Source organism: Callionymus lyra, chromosome 8, assembly GCF_982586985.1.
Source record: "Callionymus lyra chromosome 8, fCalLyr1.hap1.1, whole genome shotgun sequence".
Classification (NCBI taxonomy): domain Eukaryota; kingdom Metazoa; phylum Chordata; class Actinopteri; order Syngnathiformes; family Callionymidae; genus Callionymus; species Callionymus lyra.
In genome coordinates this window covers 4,581,622-4,601,843 of record NC_141825.1, presented here as the reverse complement: position 1 = coordinate 4,601,843, position 20,222 = coordinate 4,581,622, and the positions used below count along the sequence as shown (strand labels likewise).

The 20,222-nt window shown below is 40.3% G+C and overlaps 2 protein-coding genes across 4 annotated transcripts in view; one reads left to right on the top strand and one right to left on the bottom strand.

Annotated features, from left to right (window-relative positions):
* The first annotated feature begins 2,381 nt into the window (after positions 1-2,381).
* LOC148073414 (carbohydrate sulfotransferase 1-like) lies at positions 2,382-14,747 on the top strand. The gene is made up of 5 exons (XM_087797208.1): positions 2,382-3,040; positions 11,435-11,648; positions 11,721-11,941; positions 13,302-13,519; positions 14,282-14,747. The coding sequence occupies exons 1-5, from the start codon at positions 2,747-2,749 to the stop codon at positions 14,616-14,618; spliced, it is 1,284 nt and encodes a 427-aa protein (XP_087653334.1). The 5' UTR covers positions 2,382-2,746; the 3' UTR covers positions 14,619-14,747.
* Positions 14,748-17,067: 2,320 nt separating this feature from the next.
* The window catches only part of klhl25 (kelch like family member 25), a 36,662-nt gene continuing 33,507 nt past the window's right edge, over positions 17,068-20,222 (bottom strand). For all 3 annotated transcript variants that reach the window (XM_087797099.1, XM_087797098.1, XM_087797100.1), the window contains exon 12: positions 17,068-18,885. The gene's annotated coding sequence lies outside the window, so the exon portion shown is untranslated. The remainder of the gene's footprint in view (positions 18,886-20,222) is intronic.

Below are 20,222 nucleotides of genomic sequence, written 5' to 3'. Positions count from 1 at the left end.
GTCAGGGATGAGGATCAGCACCTCTGAGTCTAAGGTTCTTTGGGTCAGTCAGGGATGAGGATCAGCACCTCCGAGTCTGAGGTTCTCTGGGTGAGTCAGGGATGAGGATCAGCACCTCCGAGTCTGAGGTTCTCTGGGTCAGTCAGGGATGAGGATCAGCACCTCTGAGTCTGAGGTTCTCTGGGTCAGTCAGGGATGAGGATCAGCACCTCTGAGTTTGAGGTTCTCTGGGTGAGTCAGGGATGAGGATCAGCACCTCAGAGTCTGAGGTTCTTTGGGTCAGTCAGGGATGAGGATCAGCACCTCTGACTCTGAGGTTCTTTGGGTCAGTCAGGGATGAGGATCAGCACCTCCGAGTCTGAGGTTCTCTGGGTCAGTCAGGGATGAGGATCAGCACCTCAGAGTCTGAGGTTCTTTGGGTCAGTCAGGGATGAGGATCAGCACCTCTGAGTTTGAGGTTCTCTGGGTGAGTCAGGGATGAGGATCAGCATCTCTGACTCTGAGGTTCTCTAGGTCAGTCAGAGATGAGGATCAGCACCTCCGAGTCTGAGGTTCTCTGGGTCAGTCAGGGATGAGGATCAGCACCTCTGACTCTGAGGTTCTCTGGGTCAGTCAGGGATGAGGATCAGCAGCTCTGAGTCTGAGGTTCTCTGGGTGAGTCAGGGATGAGGATCAGCACCTCCGAGTCTGGGGTTCTCTGGGTGAGTCAGGGATGAGGATCAGCACCTCCGAGTCTAAGGTTCTTTGGGTCAGTCAGGGATGAGGATCAGCACCTCCGAGTCTGAGGTTCTCTGGGTGAGTCAGGGATGAGGATCAGCACCTCCGAGTCTGAGGTTCTCTAGGTCAGTCAGAGATGAGGATCAGCACTTCTGAGTCTGAGGTTCTCTGGGTCAGTCAGGGATGAGGATCAGCACCTCCGTCTGAGGTTCTCTAGGTCAGTCAGGGATGAGGATCAGCACCTCCGAGTCTGAGGTTCTCTAGGTCAGTCAGGGATGAGGATCAGCACCTCTGACTCTGAGGTTCTCTGGGCCAGTCAGGGATAAGGATCAGCATTTCTGAGTCTGAGGTTCTCTGGGTGAGTCAGGGATGAGGATCAGCACCTCTGACTCTGAGGCTCTCTATCTCAGTCAGGGATGAGGATCAGCATCTCTGAGTCTGAGGTTATTTGGGTCAGTCAGGGATGAGGATCAGCACCTCTGAGTCTGAGCTTCTCTGGGTGAGTCAGGGATGAGGATCAGCACCTCTGACTCTGAGGCTCTCTATCTCAGTCAGGGATGAGGATCAGCATATATGAGTCTGAGGTTCTTTGGGTCAGTCAGGGATGAGGATCAGCACCTCTGACTCTGAGGCTCTCTATCTCAGTCAGGGATGAGGATCAGCACCTCTGAGTCTGAGGTTCTCTGGGTGAGTCAGGAATGAGGATCAGCACCTCTGAGTCTGAGGTTCTCTGGGTGAGTCAGGGATGAGGATCAGCATCTACGAGTCTGAGGTTCTCTGGGTGAGTCAGGGATGAGGATCAGCACCTCTGAGTCTAAGGTTCTTTGGGTCAGTCAGGGATGAGGATCAGCACCTCCGAGTCTGAGGTTCTCTAGGTCAGTCAGAGATGAGGATCAGCACCTCTGAGTCTGAGGTTCTCTGGGTCAGTCAGGGATGAGGATCAGCAGCTCTGAGTCTGAGGTTCTCTGGGTGAGTCAGGGATGAGGATCAGCACCTCCGAGTCTGGGGTTTTCTGGGTGAGTCAGGGATGAGGATCAGCACCTCCGAGTCTGAGGTTTTCTGGGTCAGTCAGGGATGAGGATCAGCACCTCTGAGTCTGAGGTTCTCTGGGTCAGTCAGGGATGAGGATCAGCACCTCCGAGTCTGAGGTTCTCTGGGTGAGTCAGGGATGAGGATCAGCACCTCCGAGTCTGAGGTAAAGAAGATGGGAAGAGGGCGTAATAAAAGAGGAGGAAAGAATATAGAAGGATAGAAGATAGGGAGAGAGACAGAAAAGGATAAAACCGAAAAAAAGATGGAAATAATTAAAGAAGGATATAAAGAATGCGGAAGAAAAGAAAATAAAAAGAAGGGGAGAAAAGGAGAATAAAGCAAGAGAAGAAGGTAGATTGTGAAAAGAAAGAAGTGTAGAGAAGTAAGAAGAACTGAAGAAAGAAAATAAGAGATCGAGAGGCGACAACAAAAGAAGAAAGGGAAGGATAAGTTATGCAAAAATGATAGAATAGAGAATGAAGAAAAAGGAAGTTAGGATGAGGTGAAGGGACGAGATTGTCAACATGTTTTTATTCCATCCATCAAAACAATCGTGTGACGTCAGCGCGCAGGAACATTTCTCATCTATTTACGATGGAAACCCCTTGTTGCTATGGCAACGCTCACACGTCCAACACATTATTTTTAGTATTGAGTCAGATAGATGGAGGGATGGATGGAGAGGACCGGGGTGCGTGTGTGCGCGCGCGCGTGCGTGCGTGATGCTGATCCGTCCGTCTGCTGAAGGTGACTGCTCATGGTTCCGACACGATCCCGCGCATCTCTGAGACCGTCTTCTGTCCTCGGAGGGTTTTTGTTGTTGGATCTCATCCGCAGCGTCATGTCGCCATCACGCCCGGGCGGCCGCCCGCTGCTGCCCGCCAGCCCCGCGGAGGAGAGCGGCGAGTGACGGGCCACCGGTCCGCCCGGGTGAGGGGGAGCAGAGGAGCCGAGGCAGGGTGTCGTTCGCTCGGTCCCGTCCTGGTCTCATGACACCATGCGCTGCTCGTGGAAGTCTCTGGTGCTCCTCGCCCTCGCCTCCATCGCGGTCCAGTTCTCGCTCCTCCGCAGCTCCTCCAGCAGGCCCTTCAGCCTCCTGTACGGATCCCCCACCGCTCGCCCCTCCAATTGCACCGAGCCCGGGTGTGAGGACGTCCTCCTGCCGCGGCGACCCCCATCACCCCTGCCCACCAGCGGGTACGGCGCCACGGACAGAACCCACATCCTCATCCTGGCCACCACCAGGAGCGGCTCTTCGTTTGTGGGCCAGCTGTTCAACCAGCATCCAGAGGTGAGGACCGATGTGGAACCTCGTTCATGAGTCAGATTGTGTAGTCGCTCTAGACAACAATAATCAAACTTTTCAACCACATCAGGCAGCATTAAAAAAGGATTTAGTCCCAACCCTCAGCCCAGGGACCAGTACCTGAGGAATTTGTTACTGGGGCCAAATAAATCTGTTGATACGATACAGAGACAACAATACAGTATAAAGTGATACTGCAGTAACAAGTATATATGTGTAGTTTTGACAAGTACTTGACTCTGGTGTTGTGATAGTGTAGTAACAAGTATATATGTGTAGTATTGTGGAGTACTTGACTCTGGTGTTGTGATACTGTAGTAACAAGTATATATGTGTAGTATTTTCGAATACTTGACTCTGGTGTTGTGATACTGTAGTAACAAGTATATATGTGTAGTATTGTGGAGTACTTGACTCTGGTGTTGTGATAGTGTAGTAACAAGTATATATGTGTAGTATCGTCGAGTACTTGACTCTGGTGTTGTGATACTGTAGTAACAATTATATATGTGTAGTTTTGTCCAGTAATTGACTCTGGTGTTGTGATAGTGTAGTAACAAGTATATATGTGTAGTATTGACGAGTACTTGACTCTGGTGTTGTGATAGTGTAGAAACAAGTATATATGTCTAGTATTGTGGAGTACTTGACTCTGGTGTTGTGATAGTGTAGTAACAAGTATATATGTGTAGTATTTTCGAGTACTTGACTCTGGTGTTGTAATACTGTAGTAACAAGTATTTATGTGTAGTATTGTCGAGTACTTGACTCTGGTGTTGTGATAGTGTAGTAAAAAGTATATATGTGTAGTATTGTCGAGTACTTGACTCTGGTGTTGTGATACTGTAGTAACAAGTATATATGTGTAGTTTTGTCCAGTAATTGACTCTGGTGTTGTGCTAGTGTAGTAACAAGTATATATGTGTAGTATTGTGGAGTACTTGACTCTGGTGTTGTGATAGTGTAGTAACAAGTATATATGTGTAGTATTTTCGAGTACTTGACTCTGGTTTTGTGATACTGTAGTAACAAGTATATATGTGTAGTATTGTGGAGTACTTGACTCTGGTGTTGTGATAGTGTAGTAACAAGTATATATGTGTAGTATTGTGGAGTACTTGACTCTGGTGTTGTGATAGTGTAGTAACAAGTATATATGTGTAGTATTGTGGAGTACTTGACTCTGGTGTTGTGATACTGTAGTAACAAGGATATATGTGTAGTATTGTGGAGTACTTGACTCTGGTGTTGTGATAGTGTAGTAACAAGTATATATGTGTAGTATTGTGGAGTACTTGACTCTGGTGTTGTGATACTGTAGTAACAAGGATATATGTGTAGTATTGTCCAGTACTTGACTCTGGTGTTGTGATAGTGTAGTAACAATTATATATGTGTAGTATTGTATAGTACTTGACTCTGGTGTTGTGATAGTGTAGTAACAAGTATATATGCGTAGTATTGTGGAGTACTTGACTCTGGTGTTGTGATAGTGTAGTAACAAGTATATATGTGTAGTATTGTGGAGTACTTGACTCTGGTGTTGTGATAGTGTAGTAACAAGTATATATGTGTAGTATTTTCGAATACTTGACTCTGGTGTTGTGATACTGTAGTAACAAGTATATATGTGTAGTATCGTGGAGTACTTGACTCTGGTGTTGTGATAGTGTAGTAACAAGTATATATGTGTAGTATTGTGGCGTACTTGACTCTGGTGTTGTGATAGTGTAGTAACAAGTATATATGTGTAGTGTTTTCGAGTACTTGACTCTGGTGTTGTGATACTGTAGTAATAAGTATATATGTGTAGTATTTTCGAGTACTTGACTCTGGTGTTGTGATAGTGTAGTAACAAGTATATATGTGTAGTATTGTCGAGTACTTGACTCTGGTGTTGTGATACTGTAGTAACAAGTATATATGTGTAGTTTTGTCCAGTACTTGACTCTGGTGTTGTGATAGTGTAGTAACAAGTATATATGTGTAGTACTGTGGAGTACTTGACTCTGGTGTTGTGATAGTGTAGTAACAAGTATATATGTGTAGTATTGTCCAGTACTTGACTCTGATGTTGTGATACTGTAGTAACAAGTAGATATGTGTAGTATTGTCCAGTACTTGACTCTGGTGTTGTGATACTGTAGTAACAAGTAGATATGTGTAGTATTGTCCAGTACTTGGCTCTGGTGTTGTGATAGTGTAGTAACAAGGATATATGTGTAGTATTGTGTAGTACTTGACTCTGGTGTTGTGATAGTGTAGTAACAAGTATATATGTGTAGTATTGTGGAGTACTTGACTCTGGTGTTGTGATAGTGTAGTAACAAGTATATATGTTTAGTATTGTGGAGTACTTGACTCTGGTGTTGTGATAGTGTAGTAACAAGTATAAATGTGTAGTATTGTGGAGTACTTGACTCTGGTGTTGTTATAGTGTAGTAACAAGTATATATGTGTAGTATTGTGGAGTACTTGACTCTGGTGTTTTGATAGTGTAGTAACAAGTATATATGTGTTGTATTGTCGAGTACTTGACTCTGGTGTTTTGATAGTGTAGTAACAAGTATATATGTGGAGTATTGCGAAGTACTTGACTCTGGTGTTGTGATAGTGTAGTAACAAGGATATATGTGTAGTATTGTGGAGTACTTGACTCTGGTGTTGTGATAGTGTACTAACAATTATATATGTGTAGTATAGTATAGTACTTGACTCTGGTATTGTGATAGTGTAGTAACAAGTATATATGTGGAGTATTGTGGAGTACTTGACTCTGGTGTTGTGACAGTGTAGTAACAAGTATATATGTGTAGTATCGTGGAGTACTTGACTCTGGTGTTGTGATAGTGTAGTAACAAGTATATATGTGTAGTATCGTGGAGTACTTGACTCTGGTGTTGTGATAGTGTAGTAACAAGTATATATGTGTAGTATTGTCGAGTACTTGACTCTGGTGTTGTGATACTGTAGTAACAAGTATATATGTGTAGTTTTGTCCAGTAATTGACTCTGGTGTTGTGCTAGTGTAGTAACAAGTATATATGTGTAGTATTGTGGAGTACTTGACTCTGGTGTTGTGATAGTGTAGTAACAAGTATATATGTGTAGTATTTTCGAGTACTTGACTCTGGTTTTGTGATACTGTAGTAACAAGTATATATGTGTAGTATTGTGGAGTACTTGACTCTGGTGTTGTGATAGTGTAGTAACAAGTATATATGTGTAGTATTGTGGAGTACTTGACTCTGGTGTTGTGATAGTGTAGTAACAAGTATATATGTGTAGTATTGTGGAGTACTTGACTCTGGTGTTGTGATACTGTAGTAACAAGGATATATGTGTAGTATTGTGGAGTACTTGACTCTGGTGTTGTGATAGTGTAGTAACAAGTATATATGTGTAGTATTGTGGAGTACTTGACTCTGGTGTTGTGATACTGTAGTAACAAGGATATATGTGTAGTATTGTCCAGTACTTGACTCTGGTGTTGTGATAGTGTAGTAACAATTATATATGTGTAGTATTGTATAGTACTTGACTCTGGTGTTGTGATAGTGTAGTAACAAGTATATATGCGTAGTATTGTGGAGTACTTGACTCTGGTGTTGTGATAGTGTAGTAACAAGTATATATGTGTAGTATTGTGGAGTACTTGACTCTGGTGTTGTGATAGTGTAGTAACAAGTATATATGTGTAGTATTTTCGAATACTTGACTCTGGTGTTGTGATACTGTAGTAACAAGTATATATGTGTAGTATCGTGGAGTACTTGACTCTGGTGTTGTGATAGTGTAGTAACAAGTATATATGTGTAGTATTGTGGCGTACTTGACTCTGGTGTTGTGATAGTGTAGTAACAAGTATATATGTGTAGTGTTTTCGAGTACTTGACTCTGGTGTTGTGATACTGTAGTAATAAGTATATATGTGTAGTATTTTCGAGTACTTGACTCTGGTGTTGTGATAGTGTAGTAACAAGTATATATGTGTAGTATTGTCGAGTACTTGACTCTGGTGTTGTGATACTGTAGTAACAAGTATATATGTGTAGTTTTGTCCAGTACTTGACTCTGGTGTTGTGATAGTGTAGTAACAAGTATATATGTGTAGTACTGTGGAGTACTTGACTCTGGTGTTGTGATAGTGTAGTAACAAGTATATATGTGTAGTATTGTCCAGTACTTGACTCTGATGTTGTGATACTGTAGTAACAAGTAGATATGTGTAGTATTGTCCAGTACTTGACTCTGGTGTTGTGATACTGTAGTAACAAGTAGATATGTGTAGTATTGTCCAGTACTTGGCTCTGGTGTTGTGATAGTGTAGTAACAAGGATATATGTGTAGTATTGTGTAGTACTTGACTCTGGTGTTGTGATAGTGTAGTAACAAGTATATATGTGTAGTATTGTGGAGTACTTGACTCTGGTGTTGTGATAGTGTAGTAACAAGTATATATGTTTAGTATTGTGGAGTACTTGACTCTGGTGTTGTGATAGTGTAGTAACAAGTATAAATGTGTAGTATTGTGGAGTACTTGACTCTGGTGTTGTTATAGTGTAGTAACAAGTATATATGTGTAGTATTGTGGAGTACTTGACTCTGGTGTTTTGATAGTGTAGTAACAAGTATATATGTGTTGTATTGTCGAGTACTTGACTCTGGTGTTTTGATAGTGTAGTAACAAGTATATATGTGGAGTATTGCGAAGTACTTGACTCTGGTGTTGTGATAGTGTAGTAACAAGGATATATGTGTAGTATTGTGGAGTACTTGACTCTGGTGTTGTGATAGTGTACTAACAATTATATATGTGTAGTATAGTATAGTACTTGACTCTGGTATTGTGATAGTGTAGTAACAAGTATATATGTGGAGTATTGTGGAGTACTTGACTCTGGTGTTGTGACAGTGTAGTAACAAGTATATATGTGTAGTATCGTGGAGTACTTGACTCTGGTGTTGTGATAGTGTAGTAACAAGTATATATGTGTAGTATCGTGGAGTACTTGACTCTGGTGTTGTGATAGTGTAGTAACAAGTATATATGTGTAGTATTGTCGAGTACTTGACTCTGGTGTTGTGATAGTGTAGTAACAAGTATATATGTGTAGTATTGTCCAGTACTTCACTCTGGTGTTGTGATACTGTAGTAACAAGGATATATGTGTAGTATTGTCGAGTACTTGACTCTGGTGTTGTAGTATTTACAGACCACATGACTCTTGACGAAGTCGTAACTACTTTCATTTGTTTTCAAAATCAAAATATGTCCAAACATCAGCTTTAAAAGCTGCTGGAGTCACTGTATCCTCCATTTAAAATTTAAAATCCACCATTTAATTTATAAATAATTGAATTCAATAAAAACAAATCCAATCCTTCAATATAGAAATAGTTAAATTCCATTATTTATAAAAAATAATATTAATAATTCATGTTTAAAAATACAATAGCTTTTCAATAAAAAAAAAAAGTTTCAACATTTAAAATGTTAAATTGAATACTCTGACGACACTGACATACTTTCATACACTTTTCGTAAAAAAAAAAAACTGTCTGACTTTGTATTTTGTCCCCCTCATGTGATTGAGGTTAAGCCTGTAAACTAGGATCATCAACACATGTTTAGATCATCAGAGAGTACTGGAGTCGAGTGAGTAACCGTGTGACTTTGAAAAAGTCACCTCAAAAGAATATTAAGTCTGGGTTGTTTCTCTGATGTCGCCAACGAACAGCTGGGATTTTTGAGAGCAGCGTCTCTATTGCCATATGTCAGCATCTCTCAGAGCCAAGCAGGGTCTCTCCAGGTACACCTGGCACCTGTCCTCACAGGGTCTCTCCAGGTACACCTCGCACCTGTCCTCACAGGGTCTCTCCAGGTACACCTCGCACCTGTCCTCACAGGGTCTCTCCAGGTACACCTCGCACCTGTCCTCACAGGGTCTCTCCAGGTACACCTCGCACCTGTCCTCACAGGGTCTCTCCAGGTACACCTCGCACCTGTCCTCACAGGGTCTCTCCAGGTACACCTCGCACCTGTCCTCACATGGTCTCTCCAGGTACACCTCGCACCTGTCCTCACAGGGTCTCTCCAGGTACACCTCGCACCTGTCCTCACATGGTCTCTCCAGGTACACCTCGCACCTGTCCTCACATGGTCTCTCCAGGTACACCTCGCACCTGTCCTCACAGGGTCTCTCCAGGTACACCTCGCACCTGTCCTCACATGGTCTCTCCAGGTACACCTCGCACCTGTCCTCACATGGTCTCTCCAGGTACACCTCGCACCTGTCCTCACATGGTCTCTCCAGGTACACCTCGCACCTGTCCTCACATGGTCTCTCCAGGTACACCTCGCACCTGTCCTCACAGGGTCTCTCCAGGTACACCTCGCACCTGTCCTCACATGGTCTCTCCAGGTACACCTCGCACCTGTCCTCACATGGTCTCTCCAGGTACACCTCGCACCTGTCCTCACATGGTCTCTCCAGGTACACCTCGCACCTGTCCTCACATGGTCTCTCCAGGTACACCTCGCACCTGTCCTCACATGGTCTCTCCAGGTACACCTCGCACCTGTCCTCACATGGTCTCTCCAGGTACACCTCGCACCTGTCCTCACATGGTCTCTCCAGGTACACCTCGCACCTGTCCTCACATGGTCTCTCCAGGTACACCTCGCACCTGTCCTCACAGGGTCTCTCCAGGTACACCTGGCACCTGTCCTCACAGGGTCTCTCCAGGTACACCTGGCACCTGTCCTCACAGGGTCTCTCCAGGTACACCTCGCACCTGTCCTCACAGGGTCTCTCCAGGTACACCTCGCACCTGTCCTCACAAGGTCTCTCCAGGTACACCTCGCACCTGTCCTCACATGGTCTCTCCAGGTACACCTCGCACCTGAACTCACAGGGTCTCTCCAGGTACACCTCGCACCTGTCCTCACAAACCCCTTCACACAAGGTTACCGCTCTGCTTTGAAAGACTTGTCACTGACTACACTTACATAATAATTCAAGGTACGAAAAGACACTTTATATAAACCAAAAAACATGATAGCTGAGGATTCGTCCAACTTTTATATTAACTCCTTTTTTTTACTACCTCTATTATCTAGTTAATAAGAGATAAAATCTGCAACAATAATATAATGTAGAAAACAAAAATTATGTACAGTGATACTGTAGTAACAAGGATATATGTGTAGTATTGTCGAGTACTTGACTCTGGTGTTGCAGAATTTACAGACCACATGATTCTTTACGAAGTCATAACTGCTTACATTTGTTTTTCAAACCAAAATATGTCCGAACATCAGCTTTAAAAGCAGATGAAGTCACTGTATCCTCTCGTCCTCAGTCATCAGGGGGGTTCATTCTTCCTTTAGCTACGAAGGATAAGAAATTCCATCTAGTGGACGGAAGTTTAAACGTAGAAAAATAAAAATGTTTGCATGTTAATTGTAAATAAACGAATTACAACCAATTACAAACGTAATTAAAATAAATAAATATTTGAATTAAAGAATTTTCTTTATCTTAAAAGTTTGAATTTTTGTTTTTTAAAATAATTAAATTAAAAATATTTATGGAGTCCCCTGCATCCTCTCGTTCTCAGTCATCACGGGAATCTCGCAGGATTCCCTTGGTCCTTTATCTGAGGAGGATGTAACAACTGCTGCCATCTAGAAATGATCTAGAATCTTGGAATGTAAATCGAAAATTAAAAACGTTATTTATTTTATTGAAATGTAATCAATAAAAGAACTAAAGAGAATAAAACATTTGATTCAAAACCAAAATCTGTCCAAACATTAGCTTTAAATACTGCTGGAGTCGACTGTATCCTCTCGCCCTCAGTCATGGCTGGGATATCACAGGATTGCATTCTTTCTTTTGCTGTGGATGGCGTAATTTTAAGATTGGTCAGTAACTCTAAACACTTGATTCTAAGATGGCCGTCGCACGTGATCGTAGTGGAAATTTACCAAAAGTTGTTGACTTCTAGAATCTGTCTCTTCCCAGCGACTTGTGTCCTTCAGTGTGAGTTCTCCAACAGGTTCACACTGACTTCTTGGAATCTGGGATTGTTTAGTCTTTCTGTGTGTGTGAGGCTTTCTGACCTCGGCCTTGTGTTGCAGTCAGTGAATGCAATGCAAGAATAGGATTATTTAATATGAATTAAATATGTAAGATTATCAGTTAATCAAGTGACTATTTGAAATGTGTGTTAAATCTAGATGATTGATTACAGTAAAGTTGTCATTTCCTTACAGACTGCTGCCATCTAGTGGCCGGAAGTTTAATTCAAGGTATTGAAGACTGCCAAGAGTTCTCAGTCTTTAGAGTTGTCTCCTATGATCTTCTCCTGCAGGTGTTCTACCTGTTCGAGCCTCTCTACCACCTCCAGCTGACGCTGCTTCCTCGTCTGGCCCAGAGTCGTAACCAGGCGGAGAGGAAGGTGATGCTGGGAGCTGCCAGGGATCTGCTGCGCTCGCTCCTCCACTGTCACCTGGAGAGTCTGGAGAGCTACATCCGACCTCGGCCCGCCAACCACTCCACCGACAAGCTGTTCAGACGAGGAGCCAGTGAGGATCTCTTCTCGTCGTTGACTGACGCCAACACACAAGTTCTCACGACCACGTTTTTGTTCCTCGCAGGCCGCTCGCTCTGCTCGCCGCCGGTGTGTGAGGTGAGTCCGGAGGATGAGGGTCTGGTTCTGGCCGACGAAGGCGAGTGCGTGAAGAGGTGCGGTCCGCTCAACGTGTCGGTGGCTGCCAGTACTTGTGGAGCGAGGCGTCACGTCGCCATCAAAACGGTCCGGATCCCCCAAATCAGCGACCTCAGGGCTCTGATTGAAGACCCCAGACTCAACCTGAAGGTACTTTTTCTCGCTTGATATAAGATCCACTTCTTTTAACAAGTTTTCTTGTTCGAGTACTTGACTCTGGTGTTATATTTACAGACCACATGGCTCTTGACGAAGTCGTAACTGTTTTCATTTGTTTTCAAACCAAAACATGTCCAAACATGAGCTTTAAAAGCTGATGGAGTCACTGTGTCCTCTCGTCCTCAGTCATCCTTTGGGAATTGAATGTTCCTTTACCAGTGGAGGACGTAATGACTGCTAATCTAGCGACAGGAAATTTGAATTAAAACACAAAAATGACCAAACACGGAACATTTGCATGTTAATAGTGAATAAAAACACATAGAAAATATAAATGTACTATAGTTAAAAAAATATTTGTAGCCCCACACATTTTTTTCTTCTTTTTTTTAAATCAATACCTTGCTGTGGATCAATATTTTATCCTGATTGTTTCTCTTCTTCAATATTTAAGTATATCGATTTTTTTCTAAATTCAATATTTTTTTTAATTCACAGGCTTTGAAAATCAAAGCTCATCAATCAACATGTATATATTGACAAGGATACTAATAAATATAAATAATTATTGAAATAGAATATCAAACTGTGTGCGAAATTGTAATTTATATTTTTAATTTAATTTTTAAATTTTGTATTAAATTACTATAGAAAAATATTTAAAAATGTTTTTCATTCATTTGTTCAATAAAAAACAACTTAAAAATATCGAATGCATTTAAAAATAAATAAATTTAATCTTAACAAGCAATATCATTTCGAGAGAAACATCAGTTTCAACATTTGAAATGTTACATTCAATCATTCAAATATTCTGATGTCAATGATATACTTTCAATCCAACTTATTTTCCTCATGTTATAAAAGGGCTTTTTAATTTTTATATCCCATTTTCTTTAACTTGCAACATTTTTCCGCTTCGCAACTCGAGGTGACCATCCAGCAGAGGGCGCACTTTCACACAGAGCGTCCCTCCAACGCCATCATTAACAAGGACAATTGCGACTTTCTTTACTTTTAAGAACGTGATGATTCAGCTTCTTTCTCTACAGTAAGCAACGATCTAGTAGCAGAAGTGAAAACCCCAAAGCTTTTCAAATCCATCCCTAGACGTTCAGACAGTCCTGACAGTCGTGAGGTTGAGTTCCATCCATCGATGCCCCGAGAAACTGGGACAGTAATAATGATCCGAACACGATCAATGCTCCTGTAAATTGGTTATCGATGATCCACGAGGACGAAGCCTCTGGTGGTTTATAACTCATGTGATTTCATGTCCATTATGTAACGCCTCGCTAGTCGACATGTGGCGTCAGAGGTAGGATTCCTGACGACCGTGTCCACTCCTCAGGTGGTCCAGCTGGTCAGAGACCCGCGGGGGATCCTGGCGTCCCGCATCGAGACCTTCCGGGACACGTACCGCCTGTGGAGGCTGTGGAGGGCCACCGGGCGACGGCCCCACAACCTGGACCTGGGTCAGATCAACACGGTGTGCGAGGATTTCCGCAGGTCCGTGTCCACGGGACTGTCTAGACCGCCCTGGCTCAGAGGGAGGTACCTGCTGCTGAGGTGAGTAGGGTGAGGGGGTCTTCCATCTGTGTGACCTTGTGTTGTGACCATTGAATTGTATTTTTGAGTATTTGAATTTAATCATTTCTGCGTTGAAGGGTTGAATTTGTTTTTATTGAATAATTGCAATTTAAAAATTGTAATCGTTTTCATTGAATCATGGAGTTAAACACTTGAATATTTTCAAAATAAAGTATATTTTTTTTACATGTTAAGTTTGATATTGATATGAATTAGAACTATTTCTTATAATTAAAAAAAAAAACATTTCGATGTGACATCATTGTCTATGAGTCGCATGATTGGCTGAAGGTTCGATCCAGTAGCTCGGTGCTCTATTGGTTTTGTCTGGTGACACTTTTATACCAACGTTTATATATTGAATTAATGTCATTATGGATTTAAAAAAAATAAATTCACCTTTTTTTTATTCACGGGAATAAGAATAACAAACTTTTTCAAAAAGTTTTTCATTTTGAAAATATAAAAAAAAAAAATTAATTCAATGATTCAATGAAAACAAATAGAACATTGAAAATGATTGAATTAAAGTATTTTAGGACAAACTAATTTAATCTTTCATCATATATATAATTAAAATTCAATTAAATTTCAATATAAAATAATTAATAAATGTAAAAAACTACATAATAATGTAATAAATACAAATATTAAATGCTTAAAAAAACAAAAACGTGTTTTCATTAAAAAAGGTTCTGTCTCCAGTATTTTTCCCACTGACGCCTCGTCCTCTTCGCTCAGATACGAGGACTTGGCTCGCTCTCCTCTCCAGATGGCCCGGCAGCTCTACGGCTTCCTGGGTCTGACCCTGGACCCCGGGGTGAAGGCCTGGATCCTCAACAACACCCGGGGCAGCAGCGACCTGTCGGCCCGGCAGAAGTTCACCACGGTGCGAGACTCTGCGGCCAACGCCGAGAACTGGAGGGTGAAGCTGTCCTACGACATGGTGGTCTTCACCCAGAAGGTCTGTCAGCCCCTGCTGGACATGCTGGGCTACAGGACCGTCCTCCACCCGCGGGACTTGAGGAACCTGTCTCGCTCTCTGGTGGAGGACCGGACGTTCCCCCCTCACCTCTGATCACTGACGTGGAAGTTCAGCTCCTGTCGTTCCTGCTTCGATTTATGTTCGCTCATGACCCCATGATGAGCTGCAGCGCCCCCTTCCTGCTGGAGGACGCCTTTTGTGTGGAAGAATGTATCTGAGAAGTGTTGGTTTTCTATGGAAGTATTTCAAAGCCGTCAGAACATTGAATGGTTAATTAATTCAAAATGTTAAACTTTTATTTCTATTATTGAAATGCATTCTTCAAAGCACTATATATATATATATATATATATATATATATATATTTAAAAAAATTAAATCTATTGAAATATATAAAGAAATAAAAAGTTACATTATTTTCAAATGTATTATTTGAGTTTAATATTTCAATAATTAAAAAATAAATGTTCTAAATTCAATATTGTTTCAATCGTAGCCTTTAAGATTAAATATAAATAGCGACAATATTTTATATTTAATTTAAATGGTTAAGATTTTAAAATATCCATTTAATAATTAGAATCTTTTAAGAAATGTTAATGTTAATATATAAAATATTTATATATATTATATATTTTTTAACATTTCATAGAAACTATTGGATTAAATTATTAAAAATTCAATGCTTAAAATAACAACATTTCAATAATAATAAAAAAAAGTTTCAACATTTGATATGTTAAATTCGATCATTTAATATTCTGATGACTTCCATAGTTTTCCTACAAAGTTTATCTGAGAAAGTGTGTTTTTAAGTTTGTGTGTTACCATGAAGGCATCTGTGTATGCTTTGGTGTGTTTAGTGTGTTTAGTGTGGGAAAGTGTGAGGTCATTGTAAATATGGACGAGAGTTTGAATGTGGGAAAGAATTTCTTTGTTTCTGGAAGTTTTTTTTAAATTAAATCCTTTCCATTTGTAATGTTTTTTTTTGTATTTTAAGTTTATAAACAAGTGCATGGAACCCTTTTCTTTCAATGTTCATGATCATGATGATGTACATGATCACGTTGGGTTGTGTGTCTTGTATAGATTTTTTTGTATGTGGTTTGTATGTGTGTTTGTTTGAAGAGTTTCTTTAGTTTGTTGATGCTTCTTTTCTTTCTATGAGAGCATGATTTGTAGTTTGTGAGCCATTTGTGTTCGAGACAGCAAAAGTGTGTGTCTGTGTGTGTGTGTGTGTGTGTGTGTGTGTGTGTGTGTGTGTGTGTGTGTGTGTGTGTGTGTGTGTGCGCGTGTGTGTGTCTCTACCTCATCCAACAGAACTGCCCAGGTAAATCCACACAAGTGGAAACAAGTGAAAGTGCCATCTCTCTGCTGCGATAAAAGCGCGTTCTCTTCTTTTCTCTGTGAAGATAAATCACAGTTTTCATCTTGTCGCTTGTTTTCTCTTCCTCGCAGTGTTTTGATCATTTTCAGAGACACCCGTGGAAACATCAGTTACATTCATTTATCTGCACAACACAATAAAGAGCAGATTTCAATATCGTGTCGTGTTGGATTATCTTAAACAAGGTATTCTTTGAATTTAACTAAACATTTCCTCAAAGTTTACACGATTAATGATCGTTTTTTATCTTAAATTCAATATTAGAAAAAATAAAAATGTTTTATTTTATCGTTCTACTAGTCTGCCACAAGATGACGCTAAAGGGAAGGCTAGAAAACAAACCAAATATAAATCCATTTCCTATGAAATATTTTCTGTATCATTGCTGAAGTTTACAATAAATAAATAAATGACACTTACATGAGTCCAGATGACGTCTGTCTTCTCCAATAATACTTTTAAAGATACAAGAGAATGTATACGTGTTCGCACTTAAATCTAGAGCAAAAAATAAATGAACATTTTGAATTATAAGTAGACATTTTAAATAAAAGAAAATTAGTAATTTCTAAAAAAAAACTAACAAAAAAAAAGAAGCTCTTGGCTCTTGATACCATCTAACGGCCAAACCACGAATTACATCAAGCGTCTAAAAAAAGAAGAAAATCGAATAAACAAAACAATTGTAAGCAATAATTTAACCATTTTAAATCGTAATTTTAAAGCAACTGGAATTCTCAAAACAAAATTAGTCAAATTTAGAAATCAAAATTAATTTACAATGTAGTTTGTGTTAAAAAAAAAAAAATCGATTAATAAAAGAAAATTCAAATTAAAAGTATGAAGGACATTAAAGATACAAAGGCTTGATAACAGATTGATCCATTTCTCTTCTAAATATTTGTTTTACTTGAGAAAAGGAATCAGACATTGAACGCTGAAATATGTAACAAAATAATTAAAACAAAATCCGATACCAATAATGAAATAATTATATTTTATTAAATAGTGAAATATGCTTCCTGTTGACTGTATGTGTATTATAAGTACATATACAGAATATTTCCAGGTTTATTTCGATAAATAGAAGTAAAATTAACTGCTAAACAATAAAGGTTAAAGGTCAGCGACACACATAATACGTGACAACGACACACGTTTGAAAAAGTCATTCACTTTATTTTCAACAGTAAAAACATCCAACATTTATTCACAACATCTTGTTTTGAAAGCGGACCTTAAGAAAGCAGCGCGACCTTTACGTCGGCAGCCTGGAACGTCGCCATGGCAACGGTACAATGTCCGAACCCCTGGATGAATCGCTCGCGTCACGTGCGGCGCCGTCGTTGTCGTCGTCCAGGACCCGAGAGGAAGAAGCAACAACAACACGCGGCTGGTGTCGGTTTTTTTGTTTTTGTTTGTGCTTGTCGTCATCGAATGAAAAAAAAAAACCTCACGAGGTCTGGAAAGTTTCTGTCGATGGTGAAAATCTGGATTTATTTTTTGGAAAATGTGTCCGACCACTGGAGACACATTTAGTGTGGAATAGAAATATAAAGTTAAGATCTTTACGAGCACAATTCACCCCCTGACCTCATCCTTAACTTACCAAAGAATTATTGAAACAAAATCATGTTTTTTTTAATTCAGTCATTTCAGCTTAAAAAACTCCAAGATATTTGGTGCTGCCTTTTCATCTTAACTCTTAATCTGGAGGCGACGAGGCTCCACTCCGAGTCTCTCATGGATGCCTGAGCTCTTTTGCCTTAAGCCACTTAGGGTCAGCCGTGGTATCTTGTCTGGATGTGGGTCGAACCAGGTTTCCTGATGATGCTGATCTAGTGTTATTTAATACAGTAAGTGTTATTTAAAAAAAACAATAATATTGGAATCATAATATCAAAGTCAATGTGTAAAAAAAAAAACATTAAAAAAAATTCAAATATTGAAAATATTTTTAAAATAAATACAATTTTCAATATAGTAATAATGAAAATAAATTATTACAAAATTAAATGCATGAAAAAACAAAACGAGGTTTCAAAATTATAAAAAGAAAATTGGAAAAAAAAGAAAGATTCAACATTTGAAATTCAATTCAAAATTATTAAACAAAATAAAAAATTCAACATTTTAAATTCATCCATTAAGTATGAACTGATGTTCCTCCACCTTGTCTTCTAATATCTGAGATATTAAAAATGCACCCGGAGGATCTAAAGTAAAGACGTTGCCTTTTCTCCGACTCGATCGAGTCTGTGGTCTGGAAATAGCTCGAGCAAACCAGCAGAGGGCGCTGGGGAAGCAGCCAAGCAGCGTCTCAGCAGGGGGAGATGATCAGCATATTTAAAAAAAAAGTGTAAAAGTGGCCACATGCGAGTCCTACTGTATTTAAAAAAAAAGAAATGGCAACCACAGGTGAGCAGGAAAAAAACACAAAGTTCAGTGAAGAGCTTTGTATCATGGTTAAGAAAGAGCTGAGCCAAAAGACAAAGTGTTCATGGCTAAAGATGCTGCCCTGATCAGCATCCCCCCCCCCCTCACTCGTGAACAAAACCAAAAGATACTGCAACATCAAGAACCTGGACCGAAACTTCCCAACTTGGCAACATGGTCTCAGACTGGGAGGAGCTGATCCTCATCCTGGTTGAAAGTTAAGGTCTGCCTTGAAAGATGGTGGATGATGATAGTTAAGGCTGGTCTGAAGGCAAAAAATGATCGGTGGGGTTCGTTGTGACCTCACATGTGGTCTCGCAGTGGTCAGTGCACCAATGGTCCAGAGCCAGCTGACGTGATAATGAGTCGGAATGTCTAAAGAAAAAGTGTCGACGGAATCGAGCTTGTGACTCGAACATCTCTTGAGGGTCTGACGGACCGTTGTGGTCCGTCCATGGAGACCCAGAGTCCTGAAGGTGGAAGGTTGTGGGTTCAACTCCAGCAGTCGGAACGTTCCACGTGTTAAGACGGCAACACCTGAGGGAGAAAGAGAGAATTTACTCAACAAAAAAAACATCAGGATACACGAGAAAATACAACAAACTGCGATTCTGACGACAGTTTGAAAAACGTGATTAATATCTGCAGTTGTTCAACATCACGGCGAGGTTTTGACTGTTTAATGTTATTTTAAATTAAAAAACAATTCGATTTTTTCGACTTCCAAACTGTAGGAACTCTGAGGAGACTCAGAGGTCATTAGCGGTGTGAGAAAATATTGATACACAATATATCCTAGAACTCCACACAGTTGACACTGATATAACACAATTATTCAATTGATATTCAACAGCACTTTTTAATGTATGATTTTTTTTTTAAATCATGTTTTATTTTTTAATAAAGTTCATGGTTGATATTTAAACAAAATGTGTATAGAATATATATATATATATATATATATATATTTTAATATTTACTGCGTTTGTTAATTTGTTCTGGCGATGACTGAGGACGAGAGGATACAGTGACTCCAGCAGCTAATGTTTGGACATATTTTGGTTTGAAAACAAATGAAAGCAGTTACGACTTCGTCAAGAGTCATGTGGTCTGTAAATACTACAACACCAGAGTCAAGTACTGTACAATATTGTTGACCTGTCAAAACATGACACTTTCACTAAATATGTCACTAAATAATGAAAACTTCACTAAGATGGAAAGCTGACCGCAAGCATGGTGCATTCAAAGGTGTAGGACAAATGAAATCTGCATAATGAATTTTGTTTTCTAGAATTGTATCTATCCCTTTTGTTGTCTCTGCCTCCACCATTGTCCTTTACCTTGACCCAGAGACAACACAAGGGATACCACAAACACATTTGTTTACAGGCCTTCGGGTCACCTTGACCCTGACATAAGACAAGGGATACCACAAACACATTTGTTTACAGGCCTTCTGGTCATCTTGACCCAGAGACAACACAAGGGATACCACAAACACATTTGTTTATAGGCCTTCGGGTCATCTTGACCCAGAGACAACACAATGGATACCACAATCACATTTGTTTACAGGCCTTTGGGTCATCTTGACCCAGAGACAACACAATGGATACCACAAACACATTTGTTTATAGGCCTTCGGGTCATCTTGACCCAGAGACAACACAATGGATACCACAATCACATTTGTTTACAGGCCTTCGGGTCATCTTGACCCAGAGACAACACAATGGATACCACAATCACATTTGTTTACAGGCCTTCGGGTCATCTTGACCCAGAGACAACACAAGGGATGAATGAAACTGGACAACAATAAATACGTGTGGAAAAGACTCTTAAGACAAAACTAAAGATTGAAACAAAAT

Excerpts from the sequence above, each read along its gene's own strand:
- LOC148073414 (XM_087797208.1), top strand. The coding sequence starts at position 2,747 with ATGCGCTGCTCGTGGAAGTCTCTGGTGCTCCTCGCCCTCGCCTCCATC. Across the intron at positions 11,649-11,720 it reads GCTGTTCAGACGAGGAGCCA|GCCGCTCGCTCTGCTCGCCG; the intron begins GTGAGGATCTCT and ends TGTTCCTCGCAG. Across the intron at positions 13,520-14,281 it reads GGGAGGTACCTGCTGCTGAG|ATACGAGGACTTGGCTCGCT; the intron begins GTGAGTAGGGTG and ends CTCTTCGCTCAG.